Here is a 24285-nt window from a genome sequence, read left to right on the forward strand (position 1 = left end):
AACGACGTTTCGGTCCGTCCTGGACCATTCTCAAGACCATTCACTTGAGAATGGTCCAGGACGGACCGAAACGTCGTCGTCCCTTCACCTTCTAGTGTGTGGTCTGGTCAACATACTTTAGCCACGTTATTGTGACTCATCGCCTGCTTAATCTCACCATGACTTATGAAGTATTTTGTCACCCACTGTCTAAACTGTTCAGTAAAACATTTGAGACATGAAATATCCACGAATTATGGTAGAAAGTAGTCAGGATAAGAATGGTGGCTCACCTGGGAGGGCTTAACAAAAAAATAACATGGATTTAGAAAGAGGAAGTCCTGTCTGACAAAGTTGATTTTATTGTAGTAGGCATCCTTCAGTCTCGGGAGACTATGGAGTTGAGCTCTGGTTGTCAATCTCTCCAGGGCGCAAAGCCTGGGTAGGTAGATATGGAGGAAAAGCTGTTACCCACGCAGCAGGTCCCCCCCCACCCTCTCCATGTAGCTGGAATTATCCAATGGAAAGGCAAATGCCAATACACATGGTTCCAGCACCGTCGCAGGAGCTGCCAGAACGAGGTCGAAGTCAACAACGAAGTGCCTTAGGGGCTCCAACTCCTGATTTTTCCTCGAGGTTGACTCCTGAAGCCTTTCCCAAAAGAGGGGTATGGCCGCAAGGTAGCGGAGGTTTGGAATAAGGGTTTTCCTTCCCCCTAGATGGGCTGCCTTCCCAGGCTAACGAGTCCCATCTACCCGGACTGTATAACAGGATTTTGTTGTATATTTTGTTGTATAAAAGGACTACTAAAATAAGACAGAAAAAAAGATGGCCGGGTAGATTGCATTTTCCTAGATTGTCAAAAGCACTTGAGACTGTTCCTGGTGATGTACACAATGGAGAAGCAGGCTGGGATAACTGGGGAAACATTGAACTGGGTGAGGGACTACATGAAGAACACAAGTAAAGATTCAGTCAGAGAGAAGGTTTCAAGTTGAGGGCTGTGCCAAGTGGGGTCCCACAAGGCTCGGTCCTGGGACTGCTTTATGTCAAGCACCAACTCGAGGGAGTGAGCTCGAACATGTTATTAATGTTTTGCAGATGATGCGAAGCTGATGAGGAATGTAAAAACAGAAGAGGACTACAGGGAATTAAGTTCGTTCCTTGACAAACTCCAGGAGTGGATGAACAAATCCACAAGGGCTGTGACGAGGATTCGAACCTACGTCCGAGAGCGTCTGTGTGTAGTGTAGTGTAGTGTAATGTAGTCCAGGAGTGGATATGTAAGTGGTTACTAAAACTTACCCCTAAGAAGTGTAACGTAATGAAGAAAGGAAACCATAAGGGGACAGCAACTACAGGACTCGAGAAAGAAATCAATTTTGGAGTGCAATAATTCCAACACTAACACCGGCGGCACATATAAACAGGGTAACATCAACAGCATATGGGACGCTGGCAAACATTACTACATCATTTTGAAACCTGAACCAGGGGACACCTTCAAGGTTATTTACACAACATTTGTTAGCCCAATACTGGACTATGTAACAGAGGTATGGGATGGAACAACAAGATTGGTATCAGAGCTAAGAGGATAGGCTAATGGAATTAGATCTCACAACGCTAGTGGATTGAAGAAACAGAGAGGGTATGATAGCAACAATAAGATACTGAGGGAGAATAGACAAGGTAGACAAGGAAAGCCTCTTTAAATGGAGAGAAAATTAAGGCAAGACGCAGGTAGAAACTGGAAACCCAAATGAGTAACAAAAATATTAAGGAAATACTCATACGGGGGATCAACAAGTAGAATGTACTGAAAGATGTAAATATGCAAGCCACCTCCATCCACAAATTTAAGGCCAGATTCGACAAGAAATTCGAACATTGGCACAGTTAAATTATATCGCAACATGTACAACAAAGCTGGTAGGGGGGCATAAAAAGCTATACCTCGCTCCCTCGTAGACTGATAGGTAATACCGTACTCTAGCGCCACCTGCAACACACCTTGAGAAGAAAACATTTACATAGTGGGGAAACATGACTTTATTAAGAACCGTTCATGTTTAAGAACTGGAAACTATTGCATTATGAACCTAGATTTCAGCAGTCTTTAATGCTTTGACTTGCATAAGATAGAGGAAGCGCGTAACCGTGACAAGGTAACTGAGGAAAGGAGGATAGAAGCACAAACCAGTGAATCTGTACGATGGTACAACATGGTTGCAGCTGGCAATCCCAATCATTATGGACGAAGAGGAGGAGGTCGCGGGAGGGAATCAGTAATAGCGAGAATCTGTTTTGGATACAAATATCCATGGAGATTCGGAATGGAAACAACAATTGAGCAACGGAGTTGCAGAATCTGTGGTGAGAGTGATGGACACCGCCTTGACCACTACCTGAGAGAGGGTGGACAACTAAGAGACATTAGAAATATGTGTAAAATAATAAACCCCACATTGTTTGAGTTAGGAAAACACTATTTGTCAAATATTGATACTGTTCTTAAAAGATTTCCCTATTTTGCACTTAAACATAACGTAAGTTTTTAAGGGTTGACGAAAGTTAATCTTCTTATTTGAGGAGCTGTTCACTTAAGACAGTTAAGCAAGTCCCAGCTGTGTCTGGGTACAAGTGACAGGATGAACAACCCAGCGGGTTTTCTTCCTATTGGGGAGTGTTGTACATGCTGCTATGGCGGTATGTCCACTCACAAGATAAGTGGCACTGCCCAATACTGTCACTATGGCGGTGTGTCCACTCACAGGATGAGTGGCGCTGCCCAATAATCTCGCCCCTCGGAGCAAAATGTAAATTTTTTTAACAATTTAGAGCTGGTTATTTCACAGAAAACGGAGGGTCAGTATCATGGGGTTAAGTTTCAGAGGAGAAACTGTTGTGAGTGGAGTGCCCCGGACCTGTACTCTGAGACCCCTGTTATTTATCATACTAATGACACTTACACTGGGATGATTAAGATAATGAATAACACTTGAATGGATGAGAGAATGAATATCCAGCCCATCCTCCTAAACTGATAGTACTGATAGTACCAGCTGCCATATTGCGAGTATTTGGTCAAACATGTACTGTTGGACACCCCAAAATGTTCACCTTTAATGAATTTGTCCCAACTATAAATGTAATTAAAACACCCAAGCTAACCTGACCAACCACTCATAGGCCTAAAATATGCTATCTTAAGCTTAATAATAATAATTCAATGTGTTGGGGGACAGATAGCCAGAGTGTATTCATACACGTTAGGCTTATATCGACATCTGTCTCCCCCACCCCCCCCAGGTCAAATTACTGACCCCGCCACCCCACAACAAGCTGACTAACTCCTGGGTACCTAATTACTGCTAAGTGAACAGGTGCATTAGGTGATAGAAAATGCACCCAACCATTTCTGTCCCGCCCGGGGTTCGAACAAGGAATTCTCGACTGTGAGTCAAGAAGGAACCCGACCCTTAATACAGGGACCCTTAATATAGTACATATATGTTACACTAGGCCTAGAAATATTTGAGTTTGGTTTTTAGTTTCTTTCGGGTCCTCTGTTACATTAATGTTACAAAAAGTTAACTTTTTTGGGGTTCAACAGTACATACGGTGACGCTCGACCAGTTGGTGACTGTAAGTACTGTCATTTAAGGATTTGGTTCTATTACAGGGATGGAGGAAGGAGGGAAAGTGCCAAGCCATTACGACTATATAATTCTTGGAAGGGATTTGGGACGGGACGGATAATGGGACGGGGGGACACAATATCAGATCGTGAACGGATTCATTTAATTTGGAAGTGTGTGAGGAAGAGATTCCCGGGACCCCACGCCTCACCTTCTCTCGCAGTCGGAGATTTTCCGCGACGACGGGGGCGGCGATGGTGAGGTTGAAGAGTGAGCCGATGTTGACATCATGCCAGTAACCCCCGACCCCAGCCACCACTACCCCGTCCACCTCCTCCACCGTCACGTTCTCCATCATCAGGTTGTCCAGCTGGCCCCCGTGGAGCCTCCTGATGATGCTATGGGAGACGTTCATGGTACTGATGTGCGCCACCGACACCACGTTGAGCTTGGAGTGCCTGACCGTCAGGTTGATGCTGCAGGAGGTGGAGTCCTCAGAGATAACGGGGAAGACACGAGAGAGCGCGGCACTGGTGGCGTTGAGACGCAGCTCCGTCCCACAGGGGAGCGATATGACCTTCAGGGCCCGGCAGTTGTGGAAGTCCAATATACGATAATTTTTGACACCGGCACCCCGCACCTCAACCGTCTGAAAATAGAGTTCGTGGCTGTTAAAGGAATTGTCTACTGTGTTCGTGGTTCGCACAATGACACAGCCACGTAGTTCGTGGCTATGTGGCTGTGTCATTGTGTACTTGAAGAGATTCATTTAATTTGGAATTTGGAATAGTGTAGGAATTATGGTGAAGAATTGAACAATAAGTGTTGTACTTAAAATCAATATAAATACCAGCAAAATACTGAGAGTGACGCATTGACGTTGAATATATTCTAAATAGTGTGATGGAACACAACTCGTGGACGTCACACTCTCACGTCTACCTGTGTGACGCCCTGCTGTCATAACTGGGGTCATGAGAGCAATACTTGACCTACATCACCACAACACGAGCCAGACGGGTACAGATGCTGGACCAAAGCCCGTGGCAGTGGCCTGTCTCAAATTAGGCCTACCAGGCCACTTCCTTCGGCATCTTAATTTGTCACCTCGCACAAAACTTGGACTTGGTTATGCGTGTTATGGAGCCAGTTACGGCTACATTCATGCTCTCTTACTCTATCAGTTAAAATTTTGCTCTTGTTAATCATTCCCCGATTGTAAACAATTTACCAAATACGGAAATATTAAGATAAACATTAAACTGTTCAGACACCGCCCAAGAAAGCCCACACCAGGCTAAAGCATTCTCCCACTTAATTTGAAAGAAACCCAAAACCTTAGAGAGATAAAAGCATTTTGTGGCAGATTCCAAGAGCGCCAGGATCCAGTACCTGAACCCGTTATGTAACAGCAAAGTTTCCGCCAAGGCGTTCCCAGAGGATGGATGTGGCGTTCACAATAAACAAATAAATCAAACTGAACCTACTCGGTTGACGTTGGAGAGGTCGCAGGTGAGGGTTGTACCGTTGCTGGAGCAGCTCTCGGTTAAAGTTTCTATTTGGATATTGGAGACATTTGCTTTGATTAACTCGTCGTCGCGGAACTTAAAGTACGAGGAGGAGACGTTGAGAGGCGTCCCTTGTATGGTCACGTTGGTGAGTGAGATCCTGTCCTTATCCGGCAACACGAAACAAGGAGCTAAGGCCGACGTGATGGTCACGTTAGTCATGCTCAGGAACCCCACGGGTGTTGTCATAATGATGGCGTTCATCTCCAGGATCTCGATGGTAACGTTGGTGAAGGATACAGCGCCGATGACGATGGTGAGGGCGTGTGGCGCCATGTGAGAGATGGTCGTGTTGATGACCGACATCTCCCGAGCATAAAATGTTATCCCTCCAGTCGCGATGAACCCCAAGTGACTCTCCAAAATGTGCCAGCTGTCTTTGGCTATGATGTTGCTAACGCTCAGGACAGTGGTGTTGAGGATGGTGCCGCGGTAGCCTTCCCATTCCAGGGCATCGATGGAGTTGATGGTGGAGTTGATGGCCATGAAATCCCGCTGGTCGACGAGGTTAATAGAGTTCACCTGACAATCAACGATGGTCAGGTCCTTGACGCCATAGGCCACGGTGTCCACTTTAGAGTTGTAGATCCTAAGCCAGGTCCGGCAGTCCTTAGCGTCCTGGACCGTCACCCGAACACCGGCCGGTCAGGCAACGCCACACACACACAGGCCCGAGAGAAAAACATATTAGTTACTCGTAAAACAAATTCATTCTCTCTCTCTCTCTCTCTCTCTCTCTCTCTCTCTCTCTCTCTCTCTCTCTCCCTCTCTCTCTCTCTCTCTCTCTCTCTCTCACTCTCTCTCTCTCTCTCTCTCTCTCTCTCTCTCTCTCTCTCTCTCTCTCTCTCTCTCTCTCTCTCTCTCTCTCTCTCTCTCTCTCTCTCTCTCTCTCTCTCTCTCTCTCTCTCTCTCTCTCTCTCTCACTCTCACTCTCACTCTCACTCTCTCTCTCTCTCTCTCACTCTCTCTCTCTCTCTCTCTCTCTCTCTCTCTCCTCTCTCTCTCTCTCTCTCTCTCTCTCTCTCTCTCTCTCTCTCTCTCTCTCTCTCTCTCTCTCTCTCTCTCTCTCTCTCTCTCTCTCTCTCTCTCTCTCTCTCTCTCTCTCTCTCTCTCTCTCTCTCTCTCTCTCTCTCTCTCTCTCTCTCTCTCTCTCTCTCTCTCTCTCTCTCTCTCTCTCTCTCTCTCTCTCTCTCTCTCTCTCTCTCTCTCTCTCTCTCTCTCTCTCTCTCTCTCTCTCTCTCTCTCTCTCTCTCTCTCTCTCTCTCTCTCTCTCTCTCTCTCTCTCTCTCTCTCTCTCTCTCTCTCTCTCTCTCTCTCTCTCTCTCTCTCTCTCTCTCTCTCTCTCTCTCTCTCTCTCTCTCTCTCTCTCTCTCTCTCTCTCTCTCTCTCTCTCTCTCTCTCTCTCTCTCTCTCTCTCTCTCTCTCTCTCTCTCTCTCTCTCTCTCTCTCTCTCTCTCTCTCTCTCTCTCTCTCTCTCTCTCTCTCTCTCTCTCTCTCTCTCTCTCTCTCTCTCTCTCTCTCTCTCTCTCTCTCTCTCTCTCTCTCTCTCTCTCTCTCTCTCTCTCTCTCTCTCTCTCTCTCTCTCTCTCTCTCTCTCTCTCTCTCTCTCTCTCTCTCTCTCTCTCTCTCTCTCTCTCTCTCTCTCTCTCTCTCTCTCTCTCTCTCCTCTCTCTCTCTCTCTCTCTCTCTCTCTCTCTCTCTCTCTCTCTCTCTCTCTCTCTCTCTCTCTCTCTCTCTCTCTCTCTCTCTCTCTCTCTCTCTCTCTCTCTCTCTCTCTCTCTCTCTCTCTCTCTCTCTCTCTCTCTCTCTCTCTCTCTCTCTCTCTCTCTCTCTCTCTCTCTCTCTCTCTCTCTCTCTCTCTCTCTCTCTCTCTCTCTCTCTCTCTCTCTCTCTCTCTCTCTCTCTCTCTCTCTCTCTCTCTCTCTCTCTCTCTCTCTCTCTCTCTCTCTCTCTCTCTCTCACTCTCACTCTCCTCTCACTTTCACTCTCTCTCTCTCTCTCTCACTCTCTCTCTCTCTCTCTTTTTGAGAGAGAGAGAATACCTACAGTTTTAGATACTTTCTTAAAAAGAACATGTCAAACTAATTTAGAGTGGGAAATACTAGAGGAAATACTTAGAAATACTAAGCCTATGTTGTTTAAGCCAGCATAAGGAGGAATGAACAGGTTGCGGGAGATATTGTCATAAACGACTGACTATTACATATGCACTACCCATGACCTGAAGCTCACTCCTTCAAACATTTATGTATCCTTTTTATTGTCAATCTCAGGGGTTTATGAAGTTACCTGTGTGTGTGCCAGTACCTAGGTACCTGTGTGTGCGTGAGACAGTACCTAGGTACCTGTGTGTGAGTGAGACAGTACCTGGGTACCTGTGTGTGAGTGAGACAGTACCTGGGTGTGAGTGAGACAGTACCTGGGTGTGCGTGAGACAGTACCTGGGTGTGAGTGAGACAGTACCTGGGTGTGAGTGAGACAGTACCTGGGTGTGAGTGAGACAGTACCTGGGTGTGAGTGAGACAGTACCTGGGTGTGAGTGAGACAGTACCTGGGTACCTGTGTGTGAGTGAGACAGTACCTGGGTGTGCGTGAGACAGTACCTGGGTGCGTGAGACAGTACCTGTGTGCGTGAGACAGTACCTGGGTGCGTGAGACAGTACCTGGGTGTGTGAGACAGTACCTGTGTGTGAGTGAGACAGTACCTGGGTGTGTGAGACAGTACCTGGGTGTGAGTGAGACAGTACCTGGGTGAGTGAGACAGTACCTGGGTGTGAGAGAGACAGACAGACGGTGGGTGTGTGAGAGTGAGACAGTACCTGAGAAGGGAAGGTGTTGACGAGGCCGGCGGTGAAGACCTGTATCCAGGAGACGCAGGTCGGGAAGACATGGACCACCTTCGCGCCGTGGACCTCCAGCTCCAGCTGGCCGGCGGAGAGGCTCAGGCCGGGCGGGACCACCACCACCACCTGCACGCACAACCATACGAATTAAAGAAATTAATTCAGATTTAGAAGAACTGTACGGGCTCGCCATAGCCTGTGCTACTGGAACTTATTGTTCTGAGTAGCGAATCTTAAACAACAACAACAACAGAAGAACTGAGAAATGCCCAGAGACCTGAAAGCTGTAGTATTAAAAGCTACGACAACTTTTGTAATAATAGGTATTTGTATGGTTATCTTCTTATCTAACTCCCAGGTATCTATTTTACTGCTAGGTAACAGGGGAAATAGGGTTAAAGAAACTCTGCCCATTTTTGTTTCCGCCTCCACCGGGCATCGAACCCGGAACCTCGCGAACACGAATCCGAAGTGCTGTCCACTCAGCTGTCAGGTGCCCCTACGCTGGTCAGCACAGTAACCGGACCAGGTAATGTGATGTAGTCACTGCGCGAATTCGCCTTAGCTATAGACACATCTGGCAGGTTAGTGAGGCTGAGCCACTACCAGAATATTCAGATTGTAAACTCTGTGATAAACCTCTAATACATTCACTAGAACATTACAGTGTTGAATGTGAAACCGTAAAAGATTTTAGACCTCCTGGTCTCTTGTACCACCAACTGTGTAACTATTTTATTGACTCAGGTATTCTGGACCTAACGATTTATCCAAAATTTCTTTGTCTATTTTAAAGAATGAAGAACAATTTTATTTATATTACTTCTAAGCTGCCTCTTATATTACCTCTTATCTAAATTGCAGATATTTTACAGCACATGATGTAAACAATGTATTAACACATAATCACAATATCTCTGTAATCAACTTGAATGTTAGATCCCTAGGTAAACACTTCGATGATGTTAGTGACTTGATTGAAACTATTGACAACAAATTCTCTTTTATTATACTTATTGAAACGTGGTTAAAATAGGATACTACTCAACTCTTTAACATGCCTAACTACTCGGCAATTCACAACTGTCGTCAAATTCAGAGAGGTGGTGGTACTGCTCTTTACTACCACCAACAACTAACATGCTTAAAAGTAATTAGAACTAGAGACTGCTATGGGGAGTATATCTTCGCCAGTTTCAGAGTCAAGGGTGCCGAGTCTGTCCTGTCTGTGGGTGCAGTTTATAGAATTCCTAACACTGATGTGTCCGAATTCAACTCAAACCTTAGAAATCTAATACTAGATAACAGACTGAACAAAAACCATCTAATTATCGCAGGGGACTTTAATATTGACCTCTGTGAGCCTGAAAACCCTACTACTGCCAACTTCCTCAACTGTATGAATTCCTGCTTCCTCATACCCTTAATCACTAGACCTACTAGAATCACTGATAGTACTGCCACGACTCTAGATCACATCTGGACCAACATAACCTCTCCGCTTACTTCAGGTATAATCACCGATAGCACTACAGACCATTACCCCACATTTCTCTTAACTAACATTAACAAACCACCTCTAGAGACAAGGGAGATAAGCTTTAGGCTGCACAATGAAACTGCTATAGACAATTTTATAACTGCTGCTGATAATGTCAACTGGGAGTCCGAGTTAGGTAACATAGGGGACATTAACCTAGCAGTGCAATCTTTTCTCCAAAAAACTCTTAGCCTTAATAACACCCACTGTCCTATGCTTACAAAACAAGTTACAACCAAAAGGCTTAACAATCCTTGGCTTACAAAGGGAATACTTAAATCCATTAATAAAAAACATGACCTTGAGAAGAAGTATAGGTTAGGAACCGTCTCCAAAGAATTCTCAAAGAATTACTCGTTATTGCTATCTAAGATAATTAGACGAGCCAAAACTAAATACTACGAAGATAAATTTACCAAAATAAAGAGCATTAAAAAAAACTTGGAGCACAATTTCACAAATATTGGATCAAAGAAGATTTTAAATAACAAACCAACACTCCTGTCCAATAACGCTGGTCAGCTTTCAGCCTCAGATTCTGCTATTGAGTTCAATAGGTTCTTCTCTTCCATTGGGTCATCCCTTGCAAATGATATTCCATCTTCCAGTACTGACGTTAAAGACTATCTTACAGGTAGCTATCCACAGTCTCTGTACTTAAAGCCTACTAATTCCACTGATGTTAATGAGATAATCCTTTCCCTTAAAACCAAGTCTAGTGCCCTTGAGAAGATACCAACTTTAATTTACAAAAAGCCTCCAGATCTTTAGCCCCTGCTATTGCATTGCTCTTCAACAAGTCACTTGAACTCCAAACCTTTCCAAATATTCTAAAAAAAAGCGAGAGTAACCCCTGTACACAAATGTGGTGATCTCACAGATGTTAACAACTACAGACCTATATCAATCCTGCCAAACTTGTCAAAAATATTTGAAAAACTAATCTACAAGCAGCTTTACTATTATCTAGCCAAACACAATATACTTAGCTATTGACAAAATGGCTTCAGACCCAAAAAAAGCACTAACAATTCACTTATTAGTATGATTAACTTGATTCATGCAGCTCTTGATAAAAATGAGTTCCTGTTGGGTTATTTGTGGACCTGCGTAAGGCTTTTGACACTGTCAACCACCAAAACCTTCTTCTTAAATTACATCATTATGGAGTCACAGGACACTCCCTGCAATACCTCAAATCTTACCTTACTGTCAGGTTCCAGTATGTTTCTGTGAATAATTCAATTTCTCCCACCCTACCCATCAACATTGGTGTTCCTCAGGGCAGCATACTTGGCCCTCTCCTCTTTCTCATCTATATTAATGACCTTCCAAATGCCTCCCAACACTTCAAACCAATTCTATTTGCTGACGACACAACCTTCATTTACTCCAGTCCTGACCCCCTTGCTCTAAATGCCACAGTAAATAAAGAGCTAAATAAAGTCCATCTTTGGCTAACTGCCAACAAACTCACCCTTAACATTGACAAAACTTTCTATATTCTATTTGGCAATAAATTCTCTAATCAAATAAATCTCAAAATAAACAATACCCAAATTTGTAACAAAGTAGATGGCAAATTCCTTGGCGTTCTCATTGACCACAAGCTGAATTTCCAGGGACACATTCTAAATATATCAAAAAAAGTTTCAAAAACTGTGGGCATTCTTTCTAAGATCAGATATTATGTACCCCGCCCTGCCCTGGTGACTCTCTATTACTCCCTCATCTATCCATATCTGAACTATGGTATTTGTGCTTGGGGTTCTACTACCCAAAATCATTTACGTCCTCTAATTACCCAACACAAAGCTGCTATTAGGACAATATCCAACTCTGGCCCCAGACATCACTCGGTACCCCTACTCAAATCTCTGAATATGTTAGATATTAAGTCACTGCACATTCTCTCTTGTGTATTATACATATATAAAACGCTGAACTGTAATGCCAATCCTGACCTCAAAAGCTTCATTGAAGGTTGTAACAGAACCCATGAGCACCACACCAGAAATAAATACAGTTTTGATATTCCAAGAGTACGACTTAATCAAACTAGAAATGCTCTACAAATCAAGGGACCCAGAATGTGGAATGACCTTCCCAACCATGTTAAAGACTGTACCTCTCTCAACCAGTTTAAGATAAAAACTAAAAACTACCTAATAAATTCCCTGTAACCTACCTTACCCCTCTATTGTCAACCTGTCAATTGTCAACCCATGTCTGTTATTTTTTTTTTAATCAACACTGTTTGTCAACCTATTGTATTTGTGCTGCTTTTTCAGTCATGTTTCCCCTTTTTTTTTATCTTTATTTGTATCTGTTCTCAACACATTTTATTCTTTATGCTCAATTAGTATTAAGTTCTAGATATTAATGTTTTTCCTGCCCGAAACGCATTGCGTAATAGTGGCTTTAGGCATTGTATGTACTAGCTCTATCTATATATCGATCCATTAATGTAACATCACTTGTATGTATGTACCTTTCCTGAATAAACATATTTATTATTTATTTTATTTATTTATTTATTCTTCTCATCAGCAAAGTCAACGAAATATCAAAGTCTTACCTGGTCGGTCTCGTTGAAGTTGCAAATGGGGCCCATGACCGTCTTCCAGTTGCAGTAAGGACTGTCCTTAGACACAGTGAGTTGCCCCTCGGTGTCTAGCTCCTCGTCGAAGAGGGTGACGCGTTTCCAATCTTGCGGAGCTGCGGTGGTCAAGGTGTCCCATAGGATCTGTTGAGCTTGTAGAAGAACAGACTGTAGCAGCAAGGTGACCACCGTCGCCCTCATGCCCGTCTTCGCCATCCTCCTGAACCGCAAAGAAAAGGTTTCCTTTTTAGTAGCCTTGACAACTCACTATCACTATGGGCTAAGCTCCGCTCACCCAGACATTGAGGTCTACGGTCCTTCGCGGTGGAGGCTCTACGTCACACCACACTACGAGGCAATGTTTGGTCTGTTACTGGGATGAGAACGAGCTGTTGGTGGTGCTGTGTGTAACTTTGCTTCGGCAGATGTAGAGGAGCGCAAGCAGTGAGAGGGGCACACCTGAAGCTGGTGATGGAGACTGGTGCAGGCGCAGCCTTATCGCCTCCCCCGCTTTTATCAGGCTCCTCCAGCGACGCTGTACCATAATCACATCATAACAACTGATACACAGATAACACACACACACACACACACACACACACACACACACACACACACACACACACACACACACACACACACACACACACACACACACACTGCCAACTACACCACAGGAGGGCGTGCCCTCTCCCCAAGCAATCCCTGCCCCCTCACCCCCAGGACTTCTTCCTGCCCCAAGCAGGCCTGAGGAAGACCTAAGCCCTCCATCCCCCACTCCACCTCCCCCTGAACCCCTGGCAACTACCTCACAGGAGGAGGAGCCTACCCAAGTAGCAATGACCAGGGAACAGCTTCCTACACTTGTGGGGAGTGAGGGTGAAATTGCACATAAGAAAGTGAACTTCAAGGTAATGTACTCGAACATTGATGGGATTACCAATAAAGCAAGTGAACTGGTAGAAAGGGCGCAAGAAGAAAACCCTGATGTAATAGGACTCACGGAAACAAAATTGTCAGGAGTCATAACAGATGCTGTGTTTCCAAAGGACTACTATATAGTAAGGTAAGAGAGGGAAGGGAGAGGAGGTGGAGGAGTGGCCCTGCTGATAAGGAAGGACTGGAGTTTTGATGAGATGGAAATTTCGGGCTGAGACGGGTTCAGAGGTTACATAACAGGAACTATAACAATGGGTAGACCTAAGATAATAGTGGCAGTCATTTACAACCTTCCCCTAAATGACAGAAGACCCAGACAGGAATTTGATAGAAACAACATGGCAACCAATAATATAATAGAGAGAGCAGCTTCAGTTGCCTGCAGGAATGGCTCAAGACTCTTAATCATGGGCGAATTCAACCATGGAAAGATAGACTAGGAGAATGGGGACCCACATGGTGGTGCAGACACATGGCGAGCTAAACTCTTGGAAGTGGCAACAAGAAACTTTCTGAGTCAACATGTCAAGGAACCCACAAGAGTGAGAGGCAATGATGAACCAGCTAGACTCGACTTGATATTCACCCTGAATGAGTCAGAAGTAAGGGAAGTCAAAGTTGAAGCCCCCATAGGAATGAGTGACCACAGTGTACTGACCTTTGAGTACTTGGTGGAGGTAGGGATAACCTATCCAAGGATGGGATCGGAGGGGAAAAGACTAAATTACCGAAGAGGAAAATATGACGAGATGAGGAACTTCCTAAGGGGAATACCATGGGAAACAGAACTTAGAGACAAGAATGTGCAGGTCATGATGGATTTTGTCACCCAGAAGTGTCCGGAAGCTGCAGACAGGTTTATCCCCGTCCAAAAGGAGAAAACCGAGAAAACAACAGAAAAACCCATGGTTCAACCAGGAGTGCAAGGTAGCGAAGCAGCTGAGTAAAAGAACATGGAGAAACTACAGAAATAACAGAACACCAGAGAGCAGGGAGAGATACCAGAGGGCCAGAAATGAGTACCTCAGAGTGAGGAGGGAAGCAGAGAGACAATTTGAAAATGACATCGCGAGTAAAGCCAAGACCCAACCAAAGCTGCTCCACAGCCATATCAGGAGGAAAACGGCGGTGAAGGAACAGGTGATGAAATTGAAAAAAGGGGAGAACAGATACACAGAGAATGACAAGGTGTGTGAAGAACTCAACAAGAGATTCCAGGTTTTCACAATAGAACAAGGAGAAGCCCCTGCACTAAATGAGAAGGCAAACCAAGCAACCTTGGAGGAATTTGACCTCACCAGTGATGAGGTCAAAACGTGCCTGCTGGAGCTGGATGTGACAAAGGCTGTTGAGCCTGACAGAATCTCACCATGGATACTAAAGGAAGGTACAGAAGCACTAAGTGTGCCTTATGGTGTAACTCATAACTAACTAACTAACATAACTAACTAAGTGTAACTCTATGGTGTATAACAGGTCACTGGAAACAGGAGACCTACCAGAAAGTTGGAAGACAGCTAACGTAGTCCCAATATACAAGAAGGGTGACAGGCAAGAGGCACTGAACTACAGGCCAGTTTCCCTAACTTGTATACCATGCAAGGTGATGGAGAAGATCGTGAGGAAAAGGCTCGTAGAGCATCTGGAGGGAAATTACTTTGTAACGCACCACCAACATGGGTTCAGAGATGTTTAATCGTGCCTCACAGGTTTAATAGAATTCTATGAATAGGCAAGAAAAATTAGGCAGAAAAGAGAAGGGTGGGCCGACTGCATTTTCCTGGACTGCCAGAAAGCCTTTGACACAGTACCCCATAAAAGGCTGTTAAAAAAGTTGGAGCAATAGGCAGGAGTAAAAGGGAAGGTGCTCCAGTGGATAAGGGAGTACTTAAGCAACAGGAAACAGCGAGTAACGGTGAGGGGGGAGACATCAGAGTGGCGAGATGTCACCAGCGGATTCCCATAGGGCTCAGTACTTGGACCCATCCTGTTTCTACTATATGTAAACGATCTTCCGGAGGGTATAGACTCGTTCCTCTCAATGTTTGCTGATGATGCAAAAATTATGAGAAGAATCGAGACGGGTGAAGATAGACAGACTACAGGACGACCTGGACAAACTGGAGGAATGGTCTAGAAAATGGCTGCTAAAGTTCAACTCAGGAAAGTGTAAGGTAATGAAATTAGGCGAAGGGAGCAGGAGGCTGAACACAAGGTACCATCTGGGAGGTGAAATCCTGCAAGAGTCAAATAGAGAGAAAGATCTGGGGGTTGATATCACACCGAACCTGTCCCCAGAGGCCCATATCAAAAGGATATCATCAGCGGCATAAGCTAGACTGGCCAACATAAGAACTGTCTTTAGAAACTTGTGTAAGGAATCGTTCAGGACCCTGTATACCACTTATGTAAGACCAATCCTGGAGTATGCAGCTCCAGCCTGGAGTCCATACCTAGTTAAACACAAAACAAAGTTTGAGAAGATTCAGCGGTATGCCACCAGACTGGTCCCGGAACTGAGAGATATGAGCTACGAGGAAAGGCAAAGGGAGCTGAACCTCACGTCCCTGGAAGACAGAAGAGTAAGGGGAGACATGATAACCACCTACAAAATTCTCAGGGGGAAAAATTCTAAAATTCTCAGTTCCTTGGCCTATACTTAGATAAGAGACTCAACTTCAGCACCCACATACAACACACAACTAATAACGTCTCTAAAGCAGTTGCTATACTCTCTAAAATCAGATATTATGTAGTCTACTCTGCTCTCCTCTCACTATATTATGCATTTATCTATCCCTGTCTTATTTATGGTATCTGTGCTTGGGGTTCAACCTCTGCAAACTACCTCAAGCCCATCATCACCCAGCAAAAATCTACTATCAGAACAATAACAAACTCTGCTTTCAGACAACACACAGCCCCATGTTTAAATCCCTAAACATGCTAAACATAAACTCACTCCATACATTCTCTTGTGTCAATCACATTTACAAAACCCTGTTCTTAAACTCTCCCTGGACAGATGTAATAGGACCCATTATCACCACAACAGAAATAAATATCTCTCTGATATCCCCAGAGTCAAACTTAATCTGTGTAAACACTCTATGCAAATAAAGAGACCTAGTCTATGGAACTCACTCCCCTAATGAATTTAAAAAAATGTCCAATTGCCTTATTCAAAAATAAAAAACAAAAATTACCCAATTTCATCTTCATAGTTTTCTACTATTTAGTGCTTAAAACTCTCACTGTATCTAGTGCTACCTAATCCCCCAATATATATGTACCTAAGCCATCAACTTTACCATTGTGATCATTGCTGTCATCTTATATGTGCTATCAATATGCTTTATTGTGCCTAGTAATCTTTGTCAAATTATCAGTCAAGCTATCAATGCTATCAATGTGCCTTAATATACCTACTAATCTTTATTTAAATTTTCTTACAATGTACTTGTTAACATTTTATAAATTTTGCTAGAATTTACCTACTTAATATTATCTGTTAGATTAAGGACCTGCCCGAAACGCTGCGCGTACTAGAGGCTTTACAAGAATGTAAACACATCATGCTATGTACTCTCACAAACCCAATGTACCTTCTTGCATATATATAAATAAGTAAATAAATAAAATAAATTCAGAACCTTGTATAGCACATATGTAAGACCAATCCTGGAATATGCAGCTCCACATGGTGCCCGTACCTTGTGAAGCACAAGACGAAGCTTGAAAAAGTTCAGAGGTATGCCACTAGGCTAGTCCCAGAACTAAGAGACATTAGTTACGAGGAAAGGCTGCGTGAAATGCACCTCACGACACTGGAAGACAGAAGAGTAAGGGAAGACATGATCACTACCTACAAAATTCTCAGAGGAAATGACAGGGTAGATAAAGATAAACTGTTTAACAAGGGTGGTACGTGAACAAGGGGACACAGGTGGAAACTGAGTACCCAAATGAGCCACATGGATGTTAGAAAGAACTTTTTCAGTGTCAGAGTAGTTAACAGACGGTAATGTTCATTGTCTAAATAAACAATCTACATTGGGCAGTGATGTGGTGGAGGCTGACTCCATACACAATTTCAAATGTAGATATGATAGAGCCCAATAGGCTCAGGAATCTGTACACCAGTTGATTGACAGTTGAGAGGCGGGACCAAAGAGCCAGAGCTCAACCCCCTCAACTCTGATGAGCCTGTCGGTCGCCCAGACGGGACCACCATGAACCCCTGGAAGAATGGTAGACAGTTGGTGTGGGACTACACTTGCGTTTCAACTTTAGCCAACACCAATGTTGACTTTAGTGCTACACAGGCAGGAGGTGCTGCCAATCACCGGGAAGCGGCCAAGTCACGTAAATACAGAGACCTTGATCACCGCTACAATTTTGTCCCCATTGCCTCAGAGACACTTGGTGCCTGGGGTAAAAGTGCTGCTAATTTTTTGAAGAAGCTGGGGTCCAAGCTAATTGAAACAACTAGAGAACTTAGAGCCGCCAGTCTTCTCTTTCAGCGCCTTAGTGTGGCGATCCAGAGAGGAAATGCTCACTGCATCCATGGTTCCTGCCCGCCATCTGAGGAGCTGGAGGAGCTCTACAACCTGTGACAAGTAGTCTTGTACCCTGCATGTAACCAATGTTGTAACCCTTTTTTGTGTAATGAAATTTTAATTAAAATAAAGTTAGATATATATACACACACATACAAAAAGAATAGGTGGTGTTAGGAGAAGAAAATATCCAAGTGTCCAGTGAAGATCCACAAGGTCTTCTCTGAGTACTCTTTATTTTCTTCTCCGAGGCTATGGGACCCTACACTTGCACCAGATATATTTTTAGGGGTACCACCACTGGTTTAATTAAAGGGACCCACATCCTCGAAGAAGAAAATAAATAGTGTTCAGAGAAGACCTTGTGGATTCTCACTGAATACTTTAATCTTTTCCTCTCCTACCACCCCTATTATATATATATATATATATATATATATATATATATATATATATATATATATATATATATATATATATATATATATATATATATATATATATATATATATATATATATATATATATATATATATAGCACTGTACTGTGTAATTATAATGAAGAGCTGGAGTGTACTCCATGTTCTTCCAGACCCATATTTCATTACTGTGTGTGTTAATGAGTCCACCACAACTAGCACTAGTGGCGTGAGGAGGGAGCCAGGAGCCAGGTGAGGGGCAGACAGTGGCCGCCATCACCCTCCTCCTCCACCTCCACATTACCCACAGGAAAAATTACTGCGTAGAATGATATTGAAATTCACTATGTCGAGGCTCATCTCCTTTGTCATTACTTTCTCCTCGCGGCCATTACGCTTGACGGGTTTTTATTATAAGCGTTTATTATCATAAAGGGGGAACATTTTCCACAGTAAGGAAATGTTTGGGGATTTTGAAGATAGGTGAGAGGGGAGGTGTGAGGTGGGGGGCTGGGAGCCGTATTAGGAGACAAATATGGCCTCGACGCCAAGTATGATGGCCACCAAACCTCTCCCTCTGGCCTCTTACGCCATTCCTAACAAAGCCATGTGGGGGGCGTTAGCCTCGCATTAAAAAAAAATTACATTTGAAAATATTCAAGGAATAGATCTAAAAAATTTCTAGGCAATTTTAAATTGAGAAAACTGAAATTTAAAGAGAAAATTTGGGGGAAATCGAAGTGTGAGAGAGAGGAACTACTTTGTTTTTCGGAGGCGCGAGCGTGGCGGGACACGCCTGTGCCAACAGCTGATCGCAGGACAACAAACGAGAGGGAGCCTCGCAGGAACAATGACGGAGCCTGCCTCTACCTCCTCCTCCTCCTCCTCGGGAGCCCCGGCTCTCGCCGAGAAGCGCTGCGACGAGGCCAAAGAGGACGAGGTGGCCGCTAAGAAACCCCGACTCGAGACCTGTGACCGAGACGACACGGACAACAAGCTGGAAGCTCGTCTGGGAGGCATTTTGTGCTGCGCTGTCTGCCTCGACCTGCCTCGGTCAGCTGTGTATCAGGTCAGTGCGTTTTCTTTATGGGTGCTTCATGGCTGCTTATTTTTTGGAGTTATTGATGAATTTATCTGAAACATTGTGCCTTTTTTCCCATACAGTTTAGCATGATAGGATGACAAATGTTGTTGACCTTGTTGAAATACCAATAATAATGAATTTATATATATATATATGAAAGAATATAGTCATATTCATTTTGTAACATGAATCCAGTGGGGAAGTGTCTTTGTACTCAGTAAGTCATTAGGTTGGATCACCAAGGTAGGTAGTTTATATAATAGGAACTGGGATCTGATCTTATCTATACACATTTCTTTTTCAGAATAGTGGTTTAAAAGTTCATATTGATGCTTCAATTTAATAAATTACAAAAACTTTTTTGTTTGTTTGTATCTCGAGTTATATTTTATATATATACCGAGCTCAATAACAGGTTTATTAAAGTTAATGAATTGGCAAAGGGAGATAAATAATTTACTATATATCTTTGGCTTATTGTTTATACCTGTCTAATATTGTCATGAAAATATAGCAATCAAAGTAGTTATGGATAATGAATAATTTATGTAATAGAAGTGGTAAAGTTTGTAGTTATTTTTATCATTAAAAATCTTTCTTGGGGGGGAACTATAACAACTTTAGTATTTGCCTTTCAGCAATGACATCATACTGCAGTCATTCGATTCTTATTTATTAATAAATTTAGGTGAATTTTATCCTAATAAATGTTAGACCTGGAAGTTATGATTTAAAAATATTTTGTGTTTTAGCGTGATGTGGGGCTCATTGATTTTTCAGGATTGATTTAAACCTTTTATTAGTGTGTGCATGTTAACATAAATAAATATTGGTGTGTATTTGTTAAACACAGTATCGAAATACTGGGAGAGTTACCCCAAGTTCCATGTTCAAATAAATGTTTACATCATGTAATGAAACCTTACTTTATAGATTAAACTTAGTGAGACTTTGTTAATACAGTAGGATATGTAGCAAGTGTTGATTCTCATGGTTGTTATGGTAAAACATTAAACCATTGTAGTTGTCATAACAGTATCTTGCTAGGTAGTTAGTTTTGAACTGAACATTATCCAAATTTTGGTACTCAGAAAACAAAAAATTCACCTTGGAGTAAGCTGATAATTTTTAGGACTAATAAATATGTACCTGCTTGAATCTGTTTATGAGCTGATGTACCTGCCTTAAAGAATTTAGTGCCTTTAGTAATTAGTGAGATTATGTAGTAATGTTTTTTGAGTTGTTTGCTTCTGTATTTTTTTTTTAATAATAAATGTATAAAATAAGAAAATTAGTCATAGATCAACTACAAATAAAAGTTTCAGATGAAATCTCGAAAGAAAGATTGCCCGGTATACTTTAGTGAAGTGATGAAGCAAGACGAGAGTATGATTGAATATTACATTGCTGGTAATGTTCTGATTTTACTTTAAAAAAATTATGAACTGAATTGTACTATTTGGCATATTAGTAACTAAATATTTTTATTCTTCAATTGACTTAATTGTTTTGGTATTTGAAAATAGAGAAATCCTTAAAACATGAAGTGTAAGAAACATACAAACAAGCACACAGTACTTCCAGAACTTTTTGGGTGTACTTAGTCATAAATCTGAGGAATGTAAAGCATTCTCATAACATTATTAGCTTAGAGTTCAGTTTGTTGTCAAGTTCATTCATTATGGTCATATGCAGTACATCATAAACCAGGATAGAGCTCACTGTCGTCAGGTGTTTCATGTAATAACAATCTGCCTTGTATGAATTCTCTTTTTTAAATAAAATTTTTATAACAGCTTTGCTTTATTTTGAATAAATCCAAATGATATTTTATGGTAATTAAGAATCAGTCATATAGCATTTGGTAGGTATGCTCTGTGATACTTCAATGAGCAAATTCTTTGATGCCATCTAAGAATAAGGGATATTGTCCAAATGTAAGGTCAGACCTCGGAATATTGGATATCATTACTGGCACTCATATATTGTCAGAAAGAAGAGCGTAAATTTGTCATAATGTTATTTATCTTGTATAATTTAGTAATTCCTAAAATGGAGCCAAGATTCTTAAATACTGTGCTCTACTATATGTATTGTGTATTATAGTTGGAGAACAGCCACTTATATTTGAAAGGTATGACCCCAAAAAGCTATGAAGAGTGACTGACAGTACAGTATTTGTTTACATTCTTGAACAAATTTTGACCAGAAGCTTATTAATTTGTACAGGTGAATGAATTTGAATACTGTGCTTCATGCTTCCCTGGGGAAAACTTAGACATGCATTATCATACAGACTGCATATCATCATTTGCAAAGTCATCATCATCAATGGATGCCTAAAGTTTGTAATATACAATAATTGAATAAATAAAATATATATTTATTTTTATTTTTAACAAATCTTAATTTTCCTGAAGAGGATTGACTTTTAAGGCAAAAATATAAATGATTGTGAAAAGATTTATATATAATGGACAATAATTAAAAAGATTATTGATTAAAGATCAAAGTGCATTAAGTAAGGGGTCCTAATTATAAAGTACTGCATTGAAGTTGACTCTGGAAAAGGTCATCTCGTAATGTATCTCAGAATATTTCTTTCAGGTAATCAATGCGGAAGTCACGACTAGCCCATTACATATACAGTAGTAGTCTGAGCCTCTGGGCAAGTGGTAAAGTGCTTACTCTGGATAACCTGACTGGTCAAGGTATTGCTTATTGTAGATATAATGGACTTCACCGTAAGAAACTTGCAATGGTAACACACAGACACATTTATTTGGCCATTGCAGTATTCACTGAACTTGGCATTAAATGCAAATTAATCATTTTTTTTCCATGCAGATTTGATTGACATAAGTAAATGAAATGCTTATGTGGAAACAATTCATCTGAGCTTAAAATTATATATATATATATATAATATATATATATAAATAAATATATATATATATATATATATATATATATATATATATATATATATATATATATATATATATATATATATATATATATATATATATATATAAATAAAATAAAATACTGTATATATAGATACACATGAACATACACTCAACCACATCATATCCAACAGGACAAGGAACTGATGGCTGCTGTAATGTTTTGGGTACAAGTTATGTTTTCTTTCCCACCCACAATACGAAATAAATTATTTTGCTCACCCAAATTAAATATACAGTATAATCATTCTAAAGATCTTTCTACAGTTGCTGGAGTTGCATGTGGTATTTGCAGTCTCCGTGGTGTAGTTGTTAAGACGCTTGCCTGGCGTTTCACGAGCGCTTTGTCCTGGGTTCGTATCCTGGCCGGGGAGGATTTACTGGGCGCAAATCTTTAACTGTAGCCTCTGTTTAACTTGACAGTAAAATGGGTACCTGGTTGTTAAACGGTTTTTTGCTGGGTCGTATTCCAGGGAACATAGGATTAAGGACTTGCCCGAAACACTATGCGTACTAGTGGCTGTACAAGAATGAAAGAACTCTTGTATATATAAATAAATAGGTGACTTGAAAGTTCTTTTTTATACTATGGAATCTTGTAGTATGTGAAATGTAGTAATTCCACACACACACTACAATATATATGCAAATATATATCCCACTCATGAAACAAACAAACTTATCAGTTTGTCACATACTTTACATCATACTTCCCATAGAATTATGGAAGAATTTGTTTTCATATTAATAAACTTTTATTTTTATCTTAATTTAATAACTTGGATGGGTTGATGGATTCAAATATTGTACAGGAGGTCCCCTACTTATGAAAATTCACGTATATAATATGCAATGTATGAACATCTGATCTTACAAAGAACCTCCAAGGTCCAATTTTATGTTTATCTAAATATACAGATCAATTTTAGAGTCCCCACATTATGGACAATGTTACTAATTTAGTACAGTGTTTCAATTGTTTATCAAATTATTATTCTTTTAATGAATAAAATTAAGTGTACCAGTCATGCACCAGTGCCTAAACATCACTAGCTTCTTCTGGTGCCCCCTTTTAGTACATATATAATTGTACTGTATAATTCTTCAAAGAGCATCAGATCCTACAAGCAAGGACAACTACTTTATTTGACGTAAATGAAAATTAGTATTTTATAATATTTGTCCCAGAAATGGTTTATATTTTGATTTTTGAATACCTAGGAACACATTCCCCCATTTATTACAATGCACCTATGGAGAATTTGGTTCGGCATTAAGAATGGCTGACTTCAGAAGAACTTTTCAAAATGAATCCCATTCATAAGTTGGGGACTGCCTGTATACTTTCGTGAAACAGATCATACCACACCACAGAACCCTGCCATCTACCATAAATACACTTCATAAAACTAATCACACATGCCCGTGCTCATGTACTGTGACTTATCCATATTTACAAATTTATTTTAGTTTTGAAAACGCTCAAATACCCTGTTGTATTCTGGGTACTTTTATATACAGGGTGTACAATTAGTTGAGTGAATAGTATACACATACAGTAGTGTTATTTTGATGGGGCAAAACTTGAGAGGACCACCAAGGTTTTTGCCATTTCGCAATTATAATTTTGTTTATCACAAAACATACATTTGTGCATATACCAAATAATATATAAGCAATGGATTTTAAATATACTAGAAGGTAAAAGGAAGGGAAAAAATGAGTGAAACTGTCCTTTGCTTTCAGACATGCACGATAACCCCTGCAGTGTGCGTAACGCCTTAAGACGAGTGATGAAAAAAATGATTGAATTTAGCAATATTTTAATTAATTTTAGTGTGTTTTTCACTTTGTGATTTGAAATGACAGTTATTGATTTTGGCTATATTTTGGCATTTTCATGTTTTTACAAATTTTCAGTAATAATTCATTATTACTAAAAATTCACCATGATGATGTCACAGCTCAAAGAGCTAATAAGAACATAGCAGTTGGCTTAGATGAAGTTTCACCATGGGTTCTGAGAGAATGTGCGCCTGAGCTCAGCATTCTACTTCAACTGATTTTCCCGGCATCCTTGTGTACAGGAATCCTAGCAGATGTGTGGAAAAAGGCTAATATAGTTCCAGTCTACAAAAGTGGCAG

At 41.4% G+C, this 24285-nt stretch overlaps 2 protein-coding genes across 4 annotated transcripts in view; one reads left to right on the plus strand and one right to left on the minus strand.

Annotated features, from left to right (window-relative positions):
- Positions 1 to 24285, minus strand: part of LOC123774030 (uncharacterized) — an 85846-nt gene that overhangs the window by 11668 nt on the left and 49893 nt on the right. The window contains exons 1-5 of one of the 2 annotated variants that reach the window (XM_069322005.1): positions 12633 to 12702; positions 12150 to 12393; positions 8008 to 8157; positions 5108 to 5806; positions 3832 to 4269 (exon numbers count right to left, since the gene is read on the minus strand). In XM_069322005.1, coding sequence (XP_069178106.1) covers positions 3832 to 4269; positions 5108 to 5806; positions 8008 to 8157; positions 12150 to 12389 — 1527 coding nt within the window. In that variant the 5' untranslated portion in view covers positions 12390 to 12393; positions 12633 to 12702. Of the gene's footprint in view, positions 1 to 3831; positions 4270 to 5107; positions 5807 to 8007; positions 8158 to 12149; positions 12394 to 12632; positions 12703 to 24285 lie in introns of those variants that run through there. The other variant, XM_069322004.1, reaches the window with a different exon arrangement.
- Positions 18724 to 24285, plus strand: part of LOC123774035 (zinc finger TRAF-type-containing protein 1 homolog) — a 31295-nt gene continuing 25733 nt past the window's right edge. Inside the window, exon 1 of one of the 2 annotated variants that reach the window (XM_045768148.2) lies at positions 18724 to 19159. In XM_045768148.2, coding sequence (XP_045624104.1) covers positions 18941 to 19159 — 219 coding nt within the window. In that variant the 5' untranslated portion in view covers positions 18724 to 18940. The remainder of the gene's footprint in view (positions 19160 to 24285) is intronic. The other variant, XM_045768155.2, reaches the window with a different exon arrangement.

The sequence above is a fragment of the Procambarus clarkii genome, chromosome 10, assembly GCF_040958095.1.
Source record: "Procambarus clarkii isolate CNS0578487 chromosome 10, FALCON_Pclarkii_2.0, whole genome shotgun sequence".
In the NCBI taxonomy this organism is placed as follows: Eukaryota; Metazoa; Arthropoda; class Malacostraca; order Decapoda; family Cambaridae; genus Procambarus; species Procambarus clarkii.